We start from the raw sequence: 23,551 nt of genomic DNA on the forward strand, positions 1-23,551 counted from the left end.
ACGGTAGATATTGTGAGAACGACATGGGTAAATACAACGTTAGATATGGTGAGAACGACATGGGTAAATACAACGGTAGATATGGTGAGAGTGACATGGGTAAATACAACGGTAGGTATGGTGTGAGAGTGACATGGGTAAATACAACAGTAGATATGGTGTGAGAGTGACATGGGTAAATACAACGGTAGATATGGTGTGAGAGTGACATGGGTAAATACAACAGTAGATATGGTGTGAGAGTGACATGGGTAAATACAACGGTAGATATGGTCTGAGAGTGACATGGATAAATACAACAGTAGATATGGTGTGAGAGTGACATGGGTAAATACAACGGTACATATGGTGTGAGAGTGACAGTGACATTGGTAAATACAACAGTAGATATGGTGTGAGAGTGACATGGGTAAATACAACAGTAGATATGGTGTGAGAGTGGCATGGGTATATACCACAGTAGATATGGTGTGAGAGTGGCATGGGTATATACCACAGTAGATATGGTGTGAGAGTGGCATGGGTATATACCACAGTAGATATGGTGTGAGAGTGACATAGGTAAATACAACAGTAGATATGGTGTGAAAGTGACATTGGTAAATACAACAGTAGATATGGTGTGAGAGTGACATGGGTAAATACAACAGTAGATATGGTGTGAGAGTGACATGGGTAAATACAACAGTAGATATGGTGTGAGAGTGACATGGGTAAATACAACGGTAGATATGGTGAGAACGACATTGGTAAATACAACGGTAGATATGGTGAGAGTGACATGGGTAAATACAACGGTAGATACGGTGTGAGAGTGACATGGGTAAATAAAACGGTAGATATGGTGTGAGAGTGACATGGGTAAATACAACAGTAGATATGGTGTGAGAGTGACATGGGTAAATACAACGGTAGATATGGTGTGAGAGTGACATGGGTAAATACAACGGTAGATATGGTGTGAGAGTGAAATGGGTAAATACAACAGTAGATATGGTGTGAGAGTGACATGGGTAAATACAACAGTAGATATGGTGTGAGAGTGACATGGGTAAATACAACGTTAGATATGGTGTGAGAGTGACATGGGTAAATACAACGGTAGATGTGATGTGAGAGTGACATGGGTAAATACACCGGTAGTTATGGTGTGAGAGTGACATGGGTAAATACAACAGTAGATATGGTGTGAGAGTGACATGGGTAAATACAACGGTAGATATGTAGAGAACGACATGGGTAAATACAACGGTAGATATGGTGAGAGTGACATGGGTAAATACAACGGTAGATATGGTGTGAGAGTGACATGGGTAAATAAAACGGTAGATATGGTGTGAGAGTGACATGGGTAAATACAACAGTAGATATGGTGTGAGAGTGACATGGGTAAATACAACGGTAGATATGGTGTGAGAGTGACATGGGTAAATACAACAGTAGATATGGTGTGTGATAGTGACATGGGTAAATACAACGGTAGATATTGTGAGAACGACATGGGTAAATACAACGTTAGATATGGTGAGAACGACATGGGTAAATACAACGGTAGATATGGTGAGAGTGACATGGGTAAATACAACAGTAGATATGGTGTGAGAGTGACATGGGTAAATACAACGGTAGATATGGTGTGAGAGTGACAGTGACATTGGTAAATACAACAGTAGATATGGTGTGAGAGTGACATGGGTAAATACAACAGTAGATATGGTGTGAGAGTGGCATGGGTATATACCACAGTAGATATGGTGTGAGAGTGGCATGGGTATATACCACAGTAGATATGGTGTGAGAGTGGCATGGGTATATACCACAGTAGATATGGTGTGAGAGTGACATAGGTAAATACAACAGTAGATATGGTGTGAAAGTGACATTGGTAAATACAACGGTAGATATGGTGAGAACGACATTGGTAAATACAACGGTAGATATGGTGAGAGTGACATGGGTAAATACAACGGTAGATACGGTGTGAGAGTGACATGGGTAAATAAAACGGTAGATATGGTGTGAGAGTGACATGGGTAAATACAACAGTAGATATGGTGTGAGAGTGACATGGGTAAATACAACGGTAGATATGGTGTGAGAGTGACATGGGTAAATACAACGGTAGATATGGTGTGAGAGTGAAATGGGTAAATACAACAGTAGATATGGTGTGAGAGTGACATGGGTAAATACAACAGTAGATATGGTGTGAGAGTGACATGGGTAAATACAACGGTAGATATGGTGTGAGAGTGACATGGGTAAATACAACGGTAGATGTGATGTGAGAGTGACATGGGTAAATACAACGGTAGATATGGTGTGAGAGTGACATGGGTAAATACAACAGTAGATATGGTGTGAGAGTGACATGGGTAAATACAACGGTAGATGTGATGTGAGAGTGACATGGGTAAATACAACGGTAGATATGGTGTGAGAGTGACATGGGTAAATAAAACGGTAGATATGGTGTGAGAGTGACATGGGTAAATACAACAGTAGATATGGTGTGAGAGTGACATGGGTAAATACAACGGTAGATATGGTGTGAGAGTGACATGGGTAAATACAACAGTAGATATGGTGTGAGAGTGACATGGGTAAATACAACGGTAGATATGGTGTGAGAGTGACAGTGACATTGGTAAATACAACAGTAGATATGGTGTGAGAGTGACATGGGTAAATACAACAGTAGATATGGTGTGTGATAGTGACATGGGTAAATACAACGGTAGATATTGTGAGAACATGGGTAAATACAACGTTAGATATGGTGAGAACGACATGGGTAAATACAACGGTAGATATGGTGAGAGTGACATGGGTAAATACAACGGTAGGTATGGTGTGAGAGTGACATGGGTAAATACAACAGTAGATATGGTGTGAGAGTGACATGGGTAAATAAAACGGTAGATATGGTGTGAGAGTGACATGGGTAAATACAACAGTAGATATGGTGTGAGAGTGACATGGGTAAATACAACGGTAGATATGGTCTGAGAGTGACATGGATAAATACAACAGTAGATATGGTGTGAGAGTGACATGGGTAAATACAACGGTAGATATGGTGTGAGAGTGACAGTGACATTGGTAAATACAACAGTAGATATGGTGTGAGAGTGACATGGGTAAATACAACAGTAGATATGGTGTGTGATAGTGACATGGGTAAATACAACGGTAGATATTGTGAGAACGACATGGGTAAATACAACGTTAGATATGGTGAGAACGACATGGGTAAATACAACGGTAGATATGGTGAGAGTGACATGGGTAAATACAACGGTAGGTATGGTGTGAGAGTGACATGGGTAAATACAACAGTAGATATGGTGTGAGAGTGACATGGGTAAATACAACGGTAGATATGGTGTGAGAGTGACATGGGTAAATACAACAGTAGATATGGTGTGAGAGTGACATGGGTAAATACAACGGTAGATATGGTCTGAGAGTGACATGGATAAATACAACAGTAGATATGGTGTGAGAGTGACATGGGTAAATACAACGGTACATATGGTGTGAGAGTGACAGTGACATGGGTAAATACAACAGTAGATATGGTGTGAGAGTGACATGGGTAAATACAACAGTAGATATGGTGTGAGAGTGGCATGGGTATATACCACAGTAGATATGGTGTGAGAGTGGCATGGGTATATACCACAGTAGATATGGTGTGAGAGTGGCATGGGTATATACCACAGTAGATATGGTGTGAGAGTGACATAGGTAAATACAACAGTAGATATGGTGTGAAAGTGACATTGGTAAATACAACAGTAGATATGGTGTGAGAGTGACATGGGTAAATACAACAGTAGATATGGTGTGAGAGTGACATGGGTAAATACAACAGTAGATATGGTGTGAGAGTGACATGGGTAAATACAACGGTAGATATGGTGAGAACGACATTGGTAAATACAACGGTAGATATGGTGAGAGTGACATGGGTAAATACAACGGTAGATACGGTGTGAGAGTGACATGGGTAAATAAAACGGTAGATATGGTGTGAGAGTGACATGGGTAAATACAACAGTAGATATGGTGTGAGAGTGACATGGGTAAATACAACGGTAGATATGGTGTGAGAGTGACATGGGTAAATACAACGGTAGATATGGTGTGAGAGTGAAATGGGTAAATACAACAGTAGATATGGTGTGAGAGTGACATGGGTAAATACAACAGTAGATATGGTGTGAGAGTGACATGGGTAAATACAACGTTAGATATGGTGTGAGAGTGACATGGGTAAATACAACGGTAGATGTGATGTGAGAGTGACATGGGTAAATACACCGGTAGTTATGGTGTGAGAGTGACATGGGTAAATACAACAGTAGATATGGTGTGAGAGTGACATGGGTAAATACAACGGTAGATATGGTGAGAACGACATGGGTAAATACAACGGTAGATATGGTGAGAGTGACATGGGTAAATACAACGGTAGATATGGTGTGAGAGTGACATGGGTAAATAAAACGGTAGATATGGTGTGAGAGTGACATGGGTAAATACAACAGTAGATATGGTGTGAGAGTGACATGGGTAAATACAACGGTAGATATGGTGTGAGAGTGACATGGGTAAATACAACAGTAGATATGGTGTGTGATAGTGACATGGGTAAATACAACGGTAGATATTGTGAGAACGACATGGGTAAATACAACGTTAGATATGGTGAGAACGACATGGGTAAATACAACGGTAGATATGGTGAGAGTGACATGGGTAAATACAACAGTAGATATGGTGTGAGAGTGACATGGGTAAATACAACGGTAGATATGGTGTGAGAGTGACAGTGACATTGGTAAATACAACAGTAGATATGGTGTGAGAGTGACATGGGTAAATACAACAGTAGATATGGTGTGAGAGTGGCATGGGTATATACCACAGTAGATATGGTGTGAGAGTGGCATGGGTATATACCACAGTAGATATGGTGTGAGAGTGGCATGGGTATATACCACAGTAGATATGGTGTGAGAGTGACATAGGTAAATACAACAGTAGATATGGTGTGAAAGTGACATTGGTAAATACAACGGTAGATATGGTGAGAACGACATTGGTAAATACAACGGTAGATATGGTGAGAGTGACATGGGTAAATACAACGGTAGATACGGTGTGAGAGTGACATGGGTAAATAAAACGGTAGATATGGTGTGAGAGTGACATGGGTAAATACAACAGTAGATATGGTGTGAGAGTGACATGGGTAAATACAACGGTAGATATGGTGTGAGAGTGACATGGGTAAATACAACGGTAGATATGGTGTGAGAGTGACATGGGTAAATACAACGGTAGATATGGTGTGAGAGTGACATGGGTAAATAAAACGGTAGATATGGTGTGAGAGTGACATGGGTAAATACAACAGTAGATATGGTGTGAGAGTGACATGGGTAAATACAACGGTAGATATGGTGTGAGAGTGACATGGGTAAATACAACAGTAGATATGGTGTGTGATAGTGACATGGGTAAATACAACGGTAGATATTGTGAGAACGACATGGGTAAATACAACGATAGATATGGTGAGAACGACATGGGTAAATACAACGGTAGATATGGTGAGAGTGACATGGGTAAATACAACGGTAGGTATGGTGTGAGAGTGACATGGGTAAATACAACGGTAGATATGGTGAGAGTGACATGGGTAAATACAACAGTAGATATGGTATGAGAGTGACATGGGTAAATACAACAGTAGATATGGTGTGAGAGTGACATGGGTAAATACAACAGTAGATATGGTGTGAGAGTGACATGGGTAAATACAACAGTAGATATGGTGTGAGAGTGACATGGGTAAATACAATATGTCGTTGAGTCACATCTGGTTTATATTGTATCAGTCATCACACGTTACAGGCACACAGAAACAGATATCAGGTTTTTATTTACCTTACAAGCAGACGCAGAGACTGGTCCGTTCCTTCACTCGTCGAGCTGTTTGAGTTAATGGAATATCGAGTAGATAACTGGCAAGATACAACAGACAGAGCCTGTTGCGTCCCATTTATTCGATGAGTCTGTGCCTCGTGTAACGAGTGAACTACCATGTATCAGAGCCCTGCTTATACATGAGTAGTAAACTGTCAGGCACGTATACACTTGAAATTTGGATTTGACCACTACTGATAATCGTTATCGAAAAGCTTACTAGGCTTAAATACACAGCTATATATAATACCAGTATGAAATATATCGCCATCGAACAACCAGTTCTCGTTTGTTTCATTTTAAGACACCATGAAACATGGGTGTATACTTTCTTTTGCCCGGCAATTTAGTTCATAATCCATGTGATATATTGCATAAGAAAAACGTCTAGGCCACTGAGACGTTACTTAATTCGTGGCGTCAAAGGTGACTGCTTGTCGTAAAAGGCGACTAACGGGATCGGGTGGTCAGGCTCGCTGACTTGATTGATGCATGTCATCGATCCCAATTGCGTGGATCGATGCTCATGATGTCAATCACTGGATTGTCTGGTCCAGACTCAATTATTTACAGACCGCCGTCATATAGCTGGAATATTGTTGAGTGCGGCGTTAAACAACCAACCAACCAACCAACTTAATTCGGAGGCACGGGTGGCCCAGTCGTCTCATTCGCTGTGCAGTGTTGCGTCCCTTTGGCATGCAAGATGATCGTGGGTTCGAATCCAAAATTCGCTTTGGTTGTTTCTATGTTTGTAGGCGCTTTACCCGTTCTTGTGGGTAAACGTCTAAGATCTGCATCACTTCGGGCTTTCCTCCCACATCAAGCTGACACACCTGATATTGAACATTGAACAGTATTTCGGTTACATACATACATACATACATACATACATACATACATACATACACATATATATATATATATATATATATATATATATATATATATATATATATATATACCTGCCCTGCTTCAGATCATATATATATATTGTGCAACGTATAAAAGGTGCGAGAGGACAAGTACCCTATATAGCAACATTCTTGCTATTCAGTTGCACTGGTGCAAGGTTTATGTTAATAAGCCGATCAATGTATTAACATTTTAATTTAATTGTTAAATACTAATATTTGATTACAGTGAAGTAATTCACATAGAAATTATCAAATGTTTACTTTCAATAATTTCTATTTAATTAACAACCTTAAAATCGAACGTTTAATTACGCGAATGATCGGTTGGCATGACGATGAATCGGTTGACCTACTCTATCTTCTGTATGATTATATATGAAGTCTATTGTCCCCGGGATGCACCGACGACACCTGAGTACTGGGAGGATGGGGTTGTTGGTAAATCAATCGTTGAGTCTCCGGAAGACACGCCTGACAAACACTTTGACGAACATGCCAAAGGACGTGTAAATTAACTCTGCGCTGGCAGCGTATATGAAATCATACCAGCGAGGCGAGGCACAAGACGTGTACAGGAAGGAAGGTACATTGCAAATATGGCGAGAGAGTGCCACGGGGATTTGGTAAGACGATGATTTCATCATTAACATCTGTCTGTCTGTAAGACTGTCATGTAATTGAGGATGAACTTCATGTTATATACAACTGTCCTCTTTATGCAAGTCGGCGGGAAATGTATATCCCAAAGACAGTTAACCATAATAATTTTTGTTTAGAAAGACTCTGTCAACTATCCAACAACGATACAATGATAATTTTTGCAAAATTTCTAATGTACCTGTTCTCAACACAAATATTTTTTTAGGTAACTCATAGATAAATATAATGTAAATGTATTTTGTACAATGGGTCAAATGGCCTTATACAAATAAATCTGTCTGTCTGTCTATGTTAAGAAATTCTGTTCAAAGTAGCAGGGTAGGATTTGGTCAGGTTTAATTTAAGTAGTTTTCTGTTATTAATCTCTTATAAATGTAATGCTGCTGTTTGTCGCTGTTTTATGCCACATGTCATATATGAGCATATATGGTAAAACAGAATAACCTGAGGCTATGACGAGGGCATAGCCGTAACCCTACGTCGTGTGTCAGCCACTAGGCTTCTCCGACCGTTTACACACGTACGCGTGGACCTGGCACTGTACCATTCCGACCCTGTTTACACACGTGTGCCTGGCACTGACCTTCTCCGACCCTGTTTACACACGTGGACCTGGCATTGACCTCCTCCGACCCTGTTTACACACGTGTGCCTGGCACTGACCTTCTCCGACCCTGTTTACACAGGTGGACCTGACACCGACCTCCTCCGACCCTGTTTACACACGTGGACCTGGCACTGACCTTCTCCGACCCTGTTTACACACGTGTGCCTGGCACTGACCTTCTCCGACCCTGTTTACACAGGTGGACCTGACACCGACCTCCTCCGACCCTGTTTACACACGTGGACCTTTCACTGACCTCCTCCGACCCTGTTTACACACGTGGACCTTTCACTGACCTCCTCCGACCCTGTTAACACACGTGGACCTGGCACTGACCTCCTCCGACCCTGTTTACACACGTGGACCTTTCACTGACCCATTCCGACCCTGTTTACACACGTGGACCTTTCACTGACCTCCTCCGACCCTGTTTACACACGTGGACCTGGCACTGACCTCCTCCGACCCTGTTTACACACGTGTACCTGGTACTGACCCATTCCGACCCTGTTTACACACGTGGACCTGGCACTGACCTCCTCCGACCCTGTTTACACACGTGTACCTGGCACTGACCCATTCCGACCCTGTTTACACACGTGGACCTGGCACTGACCTCCTCCGACCCTGTTTACACACGTGGACCTGGCACTGACCTCCTCCGACCCTGTTTACACACGTGTACCTGGCACTGACCCATTCCGACCCTGTTTACACACGTGGACCTGGCACTGACCTTCTCCGACCCTGTTTACACACGTGGACCTGGCACTGACCTATTCCGACCCTGTTTACACACGTGGACCTGGCACTGACCCATTCCGACCTTGTTTACACACGTGGACCTGGCACTGACCTTCTCCGACCCTGTTTACTCACGTGGACCTGGCACTGACCTTCTCCGACCCTGTTTACACACGTGGACCTGGCACTAACCTATTTCGACCCTGTTTACACACGTGGACCTGGCACTGACCCATTCCGACCTTGTTTACACACGTGGACCTGGCACTGACCTTCTCCGACCCTGTTTACTCACGTGGACCTGGCACTGACCTTCTCCGACCCTGTTTACACACGTGGACCTGGCACTAACCTATTTCGACCCTGTTTACACACGTGGACCTGGCACTGACCCATTCCGACCTTGTTTACACACGTGGACCTGGCACTGACCTTCTCCGACCCTGTTTACTCACGTGGACCTGGCACTGACCTTCTCCGACCCTGTTTACACACGTGGACCTGGCAATGACCTTCTCCGACCCTGTTTACACACGTGTACCTGGCACTGACCTCATCCGACCCTGTTTACACACGTGGACCTGGCACTGACCTTCTCCGAAACTGTTTACACACGTGGACCTGGCACTGACCTTATCCGACCCTGTTTACACACGTGGACCTGGCACTGACCTTCTCCGAAACTGTTTACACACGTGGACCTGGCACTGACCTTATCCGACCCTGTTTACACACGTGGACCTGGCACTGACCTTATCCGACCCTGTTTACACACGTGGACCTGGCACTGATCTTCTCCGACAGCGTCAGACATTGGCACTAGTCCTGTAGTCCTTACCAAACTGCCCAATAGTAAAGAAATCCGAAGGACTACTAGAAGTTGGCCCATTTTAAGGGTTTTGTTATCTGTTGTCATTATAAGGACTAGTGGACAAAAACTGTTAGTTTCTAACCCAGTCCGACCCTGTTTACACACGTGGACCTGGCATTAACCTTCTCCGACCCTGTTTACACACGTGGACCTGGCACTAACCTTCTCCGACCCTGTTTACACACGTGGACCTGGCACTGACCTTCTCCGACCCTGTTTACACACGTGGACCTGGCACTGACCTCCTCCGACACTGTTTACACACGTGTACCTGGCACTGACCTTCTCCGACCCTGTTTTCACATGATCTACCCACCTCTGATCGTGGGTTCGAATCCCTGTTTGCCCTCATTATGTTCTTGGTTTGTCAGAACCATACCCGTGATGATGGGTTTCACCAGAGTGGTAAACGTCTGAGACCTGCATTACTTGGGGCTTTCCTCCCACATTACGTTGACACGCCTAGGTATAACAGGAATACTGTTCAAAGCGTTAAACCCAACTCACTCAATAGCATGTAACTGTCACCAATAATCAACACAATAGTAAGAATATTTTCTTCCTTAACTGTGGTTAAAATGTCCACATGAAGGCTGAAGATCAAAACCATTAATTAAACACCCCAATGCCACATTGCAGTAATCCAAACTACCCATGAAGTGCTGGTTAGAATTGGGCTTCAGCGACCCATGCTTATCGTGCGAGACTAACGGAATCGAGTGGTCGGACTCGTTGACTTAACTAATGCATGTCGCATCCCAAATGCGTGGGTCGATGCTCTTGGTATCAATGACTGGATTGTCTGGTACAGATTCGATTATTTACAGACCGCCGCTATATTGCTGGAATGTTACTGGGTGCTGCGTTAAACAACAAACAAACAAAATCCAAGCAGTCGAGTTGATCACGATGGTCATACAGTCATGAACGTTGATGTACACTGCCTCTACTCCGTCTACGACATAACCTTTACGATTGATCAAACACTGGTACACGTGGAAGTCATGAAGTCAGACCGTGGTAATGGCTGTTTAATTAGGATTCCTTTCATGGTATAGCAACCAACCGTTTCGTCGGTGTTTGTAGGGGAATTGCATCGACCACCATGACACATCTTTTGTGAGAACTGTCTCTTTTTCTTTAAATAATACGATGTGAAATCTGAATGCAATCATTTTCGTATCCCGAGTTACGGTGTTTACTTCCTGCGCCGGAGTATTCCGGAAATATTCAATACCATAGGAGCCATAATTTTGTCTTTGTGCAAGATAAACTAAATACATAGCCGGAGGTAGCGAGAATTATTAATCACTTAACACCAATTCATATGGTAAAATATTCTATCACTCACGTTGAGAAAAACTGATTACATGCGTCGAGAAAATATGAAAATATGTTTGGGTCTTAACCCAAAATAGCCAGAAGTAATAATGCGTGGTTTGTGCCAGGTCGGATGACAGACAAAACGAGTTTTAGGAGTGTCGCACTCTAGACACTGTGCATCGATCGCGACTCTGCAAACATTACGGCATTTGCAGTGATGCGGAAAGCCACTTTGATGGACAATAGATAATATTTAAGCCGTGGATTTCGAAGATATTCTTTTTCCCGATATATTGCATTGAGTTCCTGTTCGAAAAGTTTATTCGGTCACCCAGTGCCGAACTAAAGACACAGTTTTTCTGTACTTTTTCTCCGTTCGTCTATCGTCCTTACTATAGTATATGCTTTTACTTCATGGTATATCAATATACACAGTAACACGAATATCCGGGACATAATCTCCACCTGTTTAACATTCTGTTTGTTTAACACCTCAACAATATTCCAGCTATATGACGATGGCCTGTACACAATCGAGTCTGAACCATCCGGTGATTGATATGGTGAGCAACGGTCCACGCCGTCGGGGCACGATGACACGCAATCAACCAAGTCGCCGAGCCTGCCCTCCCGATCCATTAGGTCACCTCTTACGACCAGTATAGGTTGCTGGGGACCTGTATTCCTACCAGTAATCAACGCGGTCGCGCATTACCATATGTGTCGACATATAGTTGGAATATTGCTGAATGGGGTGTTAAACATGTATATATTGTGAAGAAGAAGTGTTGGTAAGCGCGACCATAAGCTCACAATGTTTAATAACATCTATAGGCTGTTAACTATTGTGACGTCATTGTACATTACCTCAACCAGACAGTATGTATTGCATCAACAATTAGGAGATAAACTACTGCGTTTTCAATGTAGAGCTACGTTACCTGTGGATTTAACCGCGCTTAACTGAACTTGGAACGCAACGCGCAACGCATGAATTTGGAAATTACTCGATTCTGATTGGTCAGAGGTTGTCAAATCACAATACACCAACTCTGATTCAAACAGTCCATTTGACGACCACATCACCGCGACAGCTAATATTCATAGAAAAGTATTCATTTAAATAATGATATCTACAAATGTAGGTTAAAGTTGCGGTTACTACAATATTCAAAGGATGTGTTGCAATACATTTCGTGCAGAAAACGCGAATGAATCTACAAAGAAAATATATTTGAAGTTTTGCAGACAACAGAGAGCTTGAAATTTAGCGCTTTTCTACATACGACTGTAACGTCATATCTTTTGCGTCACAATATGAGCGATATGGCGTCATAATGGTGAGGTGCGGTGTAGAACGAAGCCTTTGCAAAACTTGCTTAGTTTTCCTTAGGGGTGCCCACCTCATGTTAGCTTACCAAACTGCCGTGCTTATATGATTTCAATGCCTGTCATATGTTCGTGTGTATTACTACGGTGTAAACAAACTGCTTGCGTATATACAGCACCATATTTTGTTTTAAGGCTGTTATCGATGATTCCGTAATTCAGAGGACAACCAACTCAAAACCCTGGAGGCAACCCATGCCGCTGCGCTCAGTAAATTTGCTGTCACCAAAGAGATCCCGTGTTATTCAGTCATGGTACAATGGAGATAAACATACTGTGTTTTCAATGTAGACCCAGGTTATCTGTAGATTTAACCGCGCTAAATTGAATTTGGAACAGAACGCGCGGCGTGAGGTTTAAAATGTTAAATATAACGCGGCTAAGTACAGTATGTTTATGTCCTAATTAAACAGTATGTGTTTTCATACTGGCAGGTGTAATATTAAGTATTCAATCTCTGGAAATCTCATTTGGAACCGACAGCGCTATAACTTGTTTTACTGAACTTATTTACCCCTGAGAAACAACATGTGCCCGATATACTGACATTGTATATAATTAAATGATTTTTACTTACGGTAGGCTCTAATATCTTTTTTCATCGACTGAAAAAATACAGAATGCAATAATCAATGTCCTCCATTTAGAATATTTCCACCCAAAGAGTTCGTGGGTGCCTTGGTAGCACTAGTGACCCAAGACGCAGGTAAAGTTATCCGTCTGTAAACATCGTTCATAATTAATGAAATCTCGACCTCAAAATTTAACTTACCGATTCCTGCCGGGAGTCGTCTGCTGCGCGTTGTCCATACCACGTGACAGGTGTGGGTTAAAGTTCGCACGTGCGTAAACTCGCTGCTTGCATTGGTCACTAGTGGTAAACAAAATATTTTTCTACTTTTTTCCCAAGAATAATTGAATTTTGTTGTATTTAAACCAAAAACACCCACGTCGTTGATAAATAACAATAGGTATACAAACTACAAAGTGTGCATAACCATTTACCTTTTTATCAAGAACAAGAGTGTTTATTTCTGCATTGCTTTTACGATTGGGGAATGGTATCTTCCAATCGAATGCGACACAAGGTAAACATACTTCTAAACACCATTGCTGCCCCAGTGTCCATATCACAAACGGAATGGACGTGCGTGTTATATGACTATGCTTATTACAGTACTATACTTCATAAACCTGTCAAGTTTGAGATTTCATATAGATCACATCTAGCTATATGTGAGTATATTGATTCAACTGAGCAAATTTCCCGTGATGAGTGCAGTGTCAGTGATAGCCACCTTATCTCAACTCTTACTGGAGATTCGATCGAATCGTCCACGCCCCCGTTCCACAAAGCGATCTTAGCGCAAAGAGCTCCCGTACTTTATAACATACACTTACGACAGTCTTAGGGCTAAGATAGCTTTGTGGAACGGGGCACGTTAGGCTTGCAAGCAGCTGTTCCTTTAATCAAATGGAATAGTTTCGAACACTTAATCTGAAGAGATCATATTTCTACAACCAGGCCTCTTTCGAGAAATATCTGTCCCCAGGCTAAATCGTTTTGGTTTTTTTTTTATATAAAAAGTGATTCAAACATAACCATCGTTAAAGTCTTTCTTAAATCTCAGAAAATCAGAATATAGTTTCAGCCGTGCATCAATTATCTATTTACACTAACTCTGTCATCAAAGTTTGTGTGAATTGTTTGTGGTTGTTGACAAGTTTTCGATGAGAAGCACTCGTAAAATATTCTCACTGCCTCACAAATAACACCTTTTGCTTTTCTTTGCAGAGGAAAGAGCTCCAGATATTAACAAAGAGCAATTTTGTAAGTACAACACTCGAATTCTGGCAATATCCATGCGGTAGTAATGTAGATGTGGTAACATCTTCTTTGCTTCTTCGATGTGGGGATTCTGGGGTAAAAGCTGTCACGTGTGCCATGCATCTGATCTGGGACCTGGGTGATGATTGTATGTCATTGGTCCCTGCAATCTCATTAAAATCAGACCTTACTTCTCGCTACCGCTGAACAAAGATCTGAAGACATCCCATTAGGGGTCACGTCAGAACGACCTTTCATCCGACCAATCAGTGCGTCACTTACCAGATTATGAAAGTGACAATCGGAATGTGAATTCTAATCATGCAATCTCGAAAACTGTAACATGGGGTATTCTGAACGATTATTACAGGTTTAACGACTGAATCCTTACGATCTAGACCATCTTTTAGCCATTCCAGAATGTTTTTTTTGTTCTGGTTTCAAATTTGTAATCAAGAATTTGTTCAAATATGTTTCGAAGCGGAGTCGCCAATTTGAAATTTGTGCCGTAAAGCACGAGAAAGATGCCTTCTGAATGGTCATTCCATTGGTCAGTCAAAGTTCGCAAAGGTTGGTCTGACGTGACTCTTAATGGGATGTCCTCAGATCTTTGTTTAGCGGTAGCGAGAACAAAGATCTGATTTAAATGAGATTGTTGGCCCCTGAGACTTGTCAGCCCCTTTCTGGTATGGGGGATTGGGGTTTATTTAGAGTGTATTTGGGTCTTATCCGTACACAGGACTCATAGAAAATCCGTTCTGTACACAGATTCAATATCTATGAAACTTAATGGTGTCTGTTAAAGTTTTGGGCGGTGGGGTAGCCTTGTGGTTAAAGCGTTAGCTCATCACGCTGAAAGTCTGGGTTTGATTCCCCATATGGGTACAATGTGTGAAGACCCATTTCTGGCATCCCCTGCCGTGATATTTCTGTAATATTGCTAAAAGTGATGTAAAATCCAACTCACTCACCGTGAAAGTTTCCTTATATAAGTATATATATTCAATATTATATCAGTAATTTTATTGAAATTGCACCCTTTTCTCAATGCTTTTGAGATTTGTCTTAAGTAGTATTTGGGATTCAGGGATGAGAAATAACAGTCGGAGTGAAAAATAAGATGGTATTTGGGATTCAGGTGAGGATGTGATTATCACCCACTTCCCTGGAGACGGGCATATATAGTTACTCATGCTTTCAACATGTGGTCTGCTTGGCCATTATTCCCCTATTTACCAATCTTTGACACTGCCGAAATATTGCTGACTATTTTGTTAAAAAAAAATTTCACTTCTTCATTTCTAAACTGAAGATTTGGGTTTGTCTCCAGCAACCCATGCTTGTCGTAATAGGCAACTAATGGGATCGAGTAGTCAGGCTTGCTGACTTTGTTGATGCATGTCATCGTATCCCAATTGCATAGATCGATACTCATGATGTCAATCACTGGATTGTCTGGTCCAGATTCAAATATTTACAGACCGCTGTCATATAGCTAGAATACTGCTGAATGCAACGTTAAACAACAAACAAAGAAAAATAGTCCGTGTGTTTTCGAGCAGGTTGTGCGAGGCATCAAACCCCACTTCTGCAACTTCATCCAAGGGGTGCAGCTACATGAACGTGACATCAACTCCCGCCCCCGGAGCCGCCAGGATGGTGGTGCAGACGACGACGACAATGACGGTTATGACCACGGCACAGTTGTGTCTACCGATGCCATCTCTCTTGGGCAATGGCGACATCGCACATCTGGGTAAGATAATAGTTAATCATATTGATCTTTTCATAGTGATAATAGACATTGAAAGATAATGAAATTCGGAATTGTTTTACATTATATTGATAATTTTTATGACAACTGGAAAAGCCGAGCATGTGGATGAACTCGGTCAAACTATTCACAAGATCCTGAATCTACACTGGATGCAGTCCCGATCTCCAGAGAGTCTCTACACGACATCTTTGTTTACTCTCCCTGATAGTTCCTATATGAATTTTAACAATATAAAAAATCCAAGATATATTTTTCCCTTTTCCCTGGTGTAATCCAAATGAATGAAACCCTCTGGAAACCTGTCACGTTTTTGGAACAATGTTTCAAATTGTATTTCTTTTGTCACCTTTTGTTTGTTTGCTTGTTATTTGAGGCATTATTTACATGTTATAATATTGTTTGTTTAAAGCTGCAATGTTTAAGCTATATGACCATGGTATGTCAATAATCAAGGCTGGACCAGAAAATCCAGTGATTGACAATATGAACCAGTACATGAACAAAGTTTTGTAGCGATAACTATGCTGAAATGGCAAAGCAGGGTGCAGCAATATTTTTTTATCACATAGTTTGTTTCTATGACAAATTTCTGATTTTTTTATATGTGTGCAAAACAAGACAAATATATTTGAAATTTTTAACTTCAGGAACATGTATGCACTTTCAGGCCCCTGTTACAGACAGTGTACATATTTGCCCAAAAGTATTGTATTATATTTCCTCATACGAATGGAAGGTCAGGCTTAACTTTTGGCTTCTTCTCCCAACTCGGCCGCGTCATATCAAAAGACATTAAAAGATGGTACTTGTTGTTACCCTGTCTGGCGCTCAGCATTAAAGGGCTAAAACAAGGACTGGTCGGCTCGGAGTCAGTATACTGTGTCTGAGTGGGGTATTCATGTTAAGCTGCGGCATGGTATCTCAGTGTGCTAGCACTATAAATTGGCATCAGTCCGGACTAGTACAAGCAGCCACACACACACGTGCATGCACGTCGCTATATAAGTTCAATAATCTTGGATGCGACGTTAAACCCCATTTCACCTCACCTCTTCTCCCAACTGTCTAAGGAGCAGAGCCTGACCCTCTAGGAATATGTCTAGCATCATCATTGAACTCAAGATTTGTTAAACAAATTGAATTGTGAAATATCTTTAAAACTCAAGGTTCATGATTCTGAAATTTGGTTATAAAATAAGGCTGGCCCAAGTTAGTTTTGTGACTAAAGTTTCAATCTGATTTCCAGAATCAAAATTATTTTTTATGAAAATGACTATTTTTGAAATTGTATTGACTGAATAATGTAACAGTTGTAACTCGAACAGAAAAACTGAACAGAACACTATCAAGATGAGAATGTACATTGAACAACTTTAATGACTTAATTGGTTTTCGCTTCAGTCGAATTCCTATTAAAGTTTTGAAAAATACATAACTAGATGCAAGTAAAAGAAAATCTGTAAACAAAAGACTGTCCACCCCAGGGAATGTTACTGAGGGTAATGATGAATTAACTGTGACCCCCAGGAGCGGTACCGAGGGACGGCCAGGCTCCCCCAGTTCTGTGGGGGACGGGCTGGACGATGACGTGTCCAGTAAACTGAACACAGAGGCCTGGCCACGGTCACTCTACGGTCAGTACATGTTCTTCTGTGCCAACTCCTCACTGACTTCAAGCACATGGAACTAAACCTAGCGGTAAAACTCCATGTACCCTATTTCTTGAGTATAGTGCACGCTTTTTTTCCAAAAAACACAGCTGTGTAGAAGGGGGTGCGCATTATACAAGCCATAATGAGTTTTGATGTTTTTTCCCCCAACGCAAAGACATTACCGTGACAATGCCTTGCAGAACAAAATAATACAATTTAAAAGGTAAATCAACATGTCTGGTGATTTTTTATTTCAAATTTGTACTAACCAAGTTTCTCATCACCCGTTCGTTTACCGGAATTCACTGAAGGGGTACGGTGTAATTTTTTTCTGTGCATAATATCCGAATTATGTTTTTTCCAAAATACTGAATCCGCTAAAACGGGGTGCGCATTATACTTGGGTGCGTGTTATACTCAAGAAAATACGGCACTGTTCAAAAGGAGTTTCTTCATACAATGTCAGTTGTATATACACATATTTCATGATCCCTAACTTTTTTTGTTCATAATGCCTATATATTGTATATACATGAAAATACACAGAGCAATATATTTTGGAAATTGATATAGGATTAATTATATGTGTAAGGAATGTCTTTTTTTACATCATGAAATATTTTTATTCATTATATTGAGTAATGAATTCAGATAAGGCCATTATCATTTTTTATTTGATTTTCATCAAAATTTTGTACAAGTTTGGGGGCATTTTAATTTTTTAAAACAAACGGCTGACAAACTGCTGACAAACTGTTTCTGTCCCTGGATGGTAAAACGTAGGGTCAGACTCCATATATGGTGTAGGTCGAGTACAGAGTGAGTGAGTATGATTTTACGCCGCTTTTAGCAATATTCCAGCAATATCACGGCGGGGGACACCTGAAATGGGCTTCACACATTGTACCCATGTCGGGAATCGAACCCGGGTCTTCAGCGTGACGAGCAAACGCTTTAACCACAAGGCTACCTGACCGCCCCAGTTGAGTACAGATGGCCCAGTCATCTAAGGGGCCGCAATTTGCTGTGCAGAGTTGCATCCCTTGGGCCTGCCAGAAACCTATGATTTGTGGGTTCAAATCCTGGTTCGCTCCGATTATGTTTCTAGGTTTGTCAGCACCATTCTCGTGGGTTTCACCGAAGGGGTAAACGTCTGACTTGAATCACTTCGGGCTTTCCTCCCACATTAAGCTGACATGCCGTGATATAACTGGAATACTGTTAAAACGGTGTTAAACCCAACTCACTCACTCACTCATCCATAGGGGCAATAAATGGTTGAGGGGTGTGTTTGGTAGCAAGACGGTCGAGATGCAAATCTAATAATAATTATTGTGGCCTAATGGTGTGTCTCTCATGATACACTACAATACAGTGTGTATGTATTGAAGTTCCACATAATATACACTTCTTATTTCTCATCACTTTAAACAGAAATTTGTTGATGCATGAATTATCGTCTGTCATGGTTCCATTTCAATGACCATGCTGTATTTGTCAAAAAATTCTTCTGAAAAAATGGACCTTAAAAATCCTCCATCTCAACAGGAATGCTTATCGTGATGAGAACCTGATTTGTAGTTGCCTGTTTGTTGTGTGGTGCTGTAACTCCAGTGTGACACTCTAACACTTATAGGGGCTAAGATTAACACTGACTTGGAGGGAGACGACAAGGACAGGCTCAAAGCCAATAAAGAAAATGGTAAGATGCACCTTAATATTTACGTTCAAATATCTAGATATCACCATAGAGTTGAAATATGCGAAACAACTTTCATCCTGAGTTACCCAGTGTTCTGTCTCCTTACTATTGTGATGAAGGGACTTGTAACTTATCATTGGAGGGGGAGGGGTAGGGGGGGGTAATGCGTCGATAGGACTGTCATATTTTGCCAAATCCCCCATTTTCTGTGACATATTTTCATGCCCCATCCAAAAAAATACACATAACATTTATTCATGCTCTCTTCATTTTATACAACAACCCCCCTCTCCCTATACCGGAAGAATCCGGAAGGTCAAGGGTTCGATCCTCGGCCGTATCATACCAAAAGATGTTAAAGATGGTATTTGTTGTTACCCTGTCTGGCGCTCGGCATTAAGGGACTAAAACATGGATTGGTCAGCTCGGAGTCAGTATACTGTGTCTGAGTAGGGTATTCATGTTAAACAGTTAAATCAGCATCAGTCCGGACTAGTACAAGCAGACACACACACACACACACACACACACACACACACACACACACACACACGTTCATGCACATCACTTTTTGAGTGCAATAATCTTGGAAGTGACGTCGAACCCATCTCACAACTTGCCACCTTCCTATAATATATAAACAGCCCTTTTTGCTGTGTCATTCTTTCACCCCACATCAAAAGACCAGACCCTTATTACCAGGGACCAAATCACCACCAGAGCTTTGTTTTGAAATGTATATGAATAGCAGATAGTTAAAAAGAGCGCTTCAATCAGATTATACTCGTGAGTGAGAGATATTGTATAAAAGGTAGTGTGACATCACTTCACAAATGAAGCCGGTGTTGTGAATGGGTCCAGGGTACTTATTTTTACAAAATGGAGGTATAATACCCAGGATAACTGAGGATGACTTCCTGTTTAATTATCAGTAATGGAATCTAATAGATATGGGACATTAATATACTACTCAACAGAGGTTAAAAAATGCATGACTCTTTCATGACAGATTAACTATAATATGAAAGAATGAGATGTTTTTAAACTTCTTTTGAGTAGTATGTTTTTTTGTAAATAATAAATCATTTCTTATTTCTTAAAGGGGGACAACTCCAATCATATTTGATTCTGCAATATTGACAAGTAAAGTCACTTGTATATGTTGTGCATGCTTGATCCTTCTAATTTGTGAAAAAAAATAACCCAAAATTGTTTGATGTGATTATATGCTGCATGTTGTTAACAAAACACCTGTTTGAATAAAAAATACTTTACCTTTGATGACACCCAAGAAATGTGCTTCTATTAATGTCTATAACAAAAACACATATCCATGTGGAATTCTTATTTTCCACATGGACAAACAGAAACGTGTAAAAACATTGTTCACTATGTTTGTTTGGGCCTGTGAACAGCAATGTACTGTCAAGGAGTTATAACATATGCTGATATTTCAGAACTGCGGCCATACATACAGATTCCGTCCCCCGAACCCCCCATGGAGCCGAAACCCGCATGGAAAGACACGGTAATAATTCGTCCTGTACTAGTAGTTTGGGTAGATGCTTGTCAAGTATTGAAAGAAACAAAGCATCTGTGTGTCATCAAAACCATATTAAGGTAAGGTAGACACCACACTTGTGCTTCATTATGTAATCCCTTCATAAGGCCTGTTATTTTTCTTGTTGTCTTTTTTTAAAAACAAACTGAAATTATAAAATATTCAAATGACTTTTGACAATGGCAATTTGTTTTTAGCTGACTCTGTTTTACAATTAGGTGTAATAACAAAACATGAGATTTTAACACTGCTGTTCTTTAGAAATGGTGAATTTTACGTATAAAAATCGATATTTTAACAAAATAATTAGCCTTTGGTATAGTTTCACAATCAAACCTCTGTGATGGTGTGACCTACAAGTTTGTTTTTCATTCATTAGTAGCAGTACGAATCTGGAAGTTGAAAAATAGTACATTACTTTCGACCATGATGCTGCGTTAATCAACAAACCAACAAACTTGGCCAATATGTGAAGAAAACAGTAGGCAGAATGATCATAAAGAAAATGTCACGAGGGCTGATTTATGGTTGATTTCCTGAGAACAAACATTCTCAATAATGTTTTGATTCAAAATGGGCATGTTTTCCATAAAAAACATTATTTCTTTCTTCTTTTTTTAAACTTTTTGCAAAATGTAAAGGCACATTTATAGAACCAGAAACACACTTGATTAGGGTCCTGTTCCAAAAAGTGATCTTAGCGCAACAACAATCATGAGCGTTTGTTAAAGTATGGGAATTACGATCACCTATGCACAATGATGACCGTAAAACTATAAAGTATAGGAGTTACGATCACCTTAGCGCAATGACGACTGTAAACCTATAAAGTATAGGAGTTTCGATCACCTTAGCCCAATGACGACCGTAAACCTATAAAGGATAGGAGTTAGGATTACCTTAGCGCAATGACAACTGTAAACCTATAAAGTATAGGAGTTACGATCACCTTAGCGCTAGGATGATCGTAAGCCTATGTTAAAGTATAGGAGTTACGATTACCTTAGTGCAATGGTGACCGTAAGCCTATGTTCATGTATGGGAGTTACAATCACCTTAGCGCTAGGATGATCGTAAGCCTATGTTAAAGTATAGGAGTTACAATCACCTTAGCGCTAGGATGATCGTAAGCCTATGTTAAAGTATGGGAGTTACGATCACCTTAGTGCTAGGGCAACCGTAAGCCTACGTTAAAAGTATGGGAGTTACGATCACAGCGCTACGATTGTTTTGTGGAATTGGGCACTGGCCTTAACACAAAATCAAATACGATGACTTTCCTTACCCTGAAATAGACTGATTGATCTGCGTATTGACAGAACAAACACAACATTAGGTTCCCATTCTGTCATAATCTATAACCCTTCTTCACCATTCATAGGAGAACCGATTTTGTATACATCCAATGCTTGTACACTAATTAAGTCTTTAACGTACTGCACCATTAACACCAAGTGCTATTGATTGGCGTACATTTCAGTCAAAGCCTTACAAGTCCAGTGTTATCTCTAGGCCTGGACCATGTTGATTACATACTTGGTGCTATTGATTTCCACCTTGTTATGAATCATTAAGGTCTCATTGTATCCCTTGTAACTAGGTAGGGAAACTGCCATGCATGTTGCATGGGTATTGACGGAGGTAGAGACCCTGTCCACGGCATCAGCTGACTGACAGTGGACATTGTATACCCTGTGTAGGGCAACTCAGGGTCGTCTATAGCATGTTAATGTCTTTGAACTGTGGCAATATCAGGACTAAACACAATTATAAACCGATTGTCTAAGACTTTAAGATGCCGAAGAAAAAGGTAAGTGTTTCGTGAAACTTTAGAATGAGTCATGTTAAGATGTGAACAGTTTCGCCAAATATATTTAAAAAATATAGTAGTGTATTTTTTTTATAGTATTTTTAGTCTTGTTCTGTTGGTTGATGATGCTGACAGTACCATGCTCCTAGTAAGGGAACATTACATTATAATCATTTATTTCACATTAGCTCACATCTCAGAAGACATTGATTGCGCAGTGGGTTCAGATGCCGTGACTTGTGCAGAATGGTGCCCCTTTGTTGTGCCAGGATCTGTTTGTCGTGGGTCAAAATCCTATGTAAACACTATGTAATGACACCCTTGTAGATCCAGATTAGAATAGGTCTCCAGCAGCCAGCAGCCGTAAGAGGCCACCAACAGGATCAGGAGTAGCTGACTTGGTTGATGCATGTCATCTTATCCCAATTGTGTAGATCAGATCAAAGGATGTCAATCACTGGATTGTCTGGATTATTTACAGACTGCAGTCATATAGCTAGAATATCTCTGAGTTTGACGTTAAACAACAAACAAACAAATAAGTAAAAAGCTTCACACATTTAGCCATTTTGAGGACAGGTCTTCGGTGTGAGGAGGGGATGCTTCAACCATTAGGCTACCCCAGCACCCCTAGGAACATTGCAACTGCTGCATGGTGTCACATTTCTATATCTTTATTCACAGGAGGGGCAGTCAGATAGCCTAGTGGTTAA

At 40.9% G+C, this 23,551-nt stretch overlaps 1 protein-coding gene across 1 annotated transcript in view; it reads left to right on the top strand.

Moving 5' to 3' along the window:
- LOC124138744 overlaps positions 1-23,551 on the top strand; it is a 76,467-nt gene that overhangs the window by 24,546 nt on the left and 28,370 nt on the right. The window contains exons 2-6 of the mRNA XM_048395998.1: positions 14,304-14,339; positions 15,899-16,092; positions 17,641-17,747; positions 19,402-19,467; positions 20,925-20,995. Coding sequence (XP_048251955.1) covers positions 14,304-14,339; positions 15,899-16,092; positions 17,641-17,747; positions 19,402-19,467; positions 20,925-20,995 — 474 coding nt within the window. The remainder of the gene's footprint in view (positions 1-14,303; positions 14,340-15,898; positions 16,093-17,640; positions 17,748-19,401; positions 19,468-20,924; positions 20,996-23,551) is intronic.

The sequence above is a fragment of the Haliotis rufescens genome, unplaced genomic scaffold (genome assembly GCF_023055435.1).
Source record: "Haliotis rufescens isolate VD_foot unplaced genomic scaffold, xgHalRufe1.0.p SCAF_15, whole genome shotgun sequence".
Lineage (NCBI taxonomy): Eukaryota > Metazoa > Mollusca > Gastropoda > Lepetellida > Haliotidae > Haliotis > Haliotis rufescens.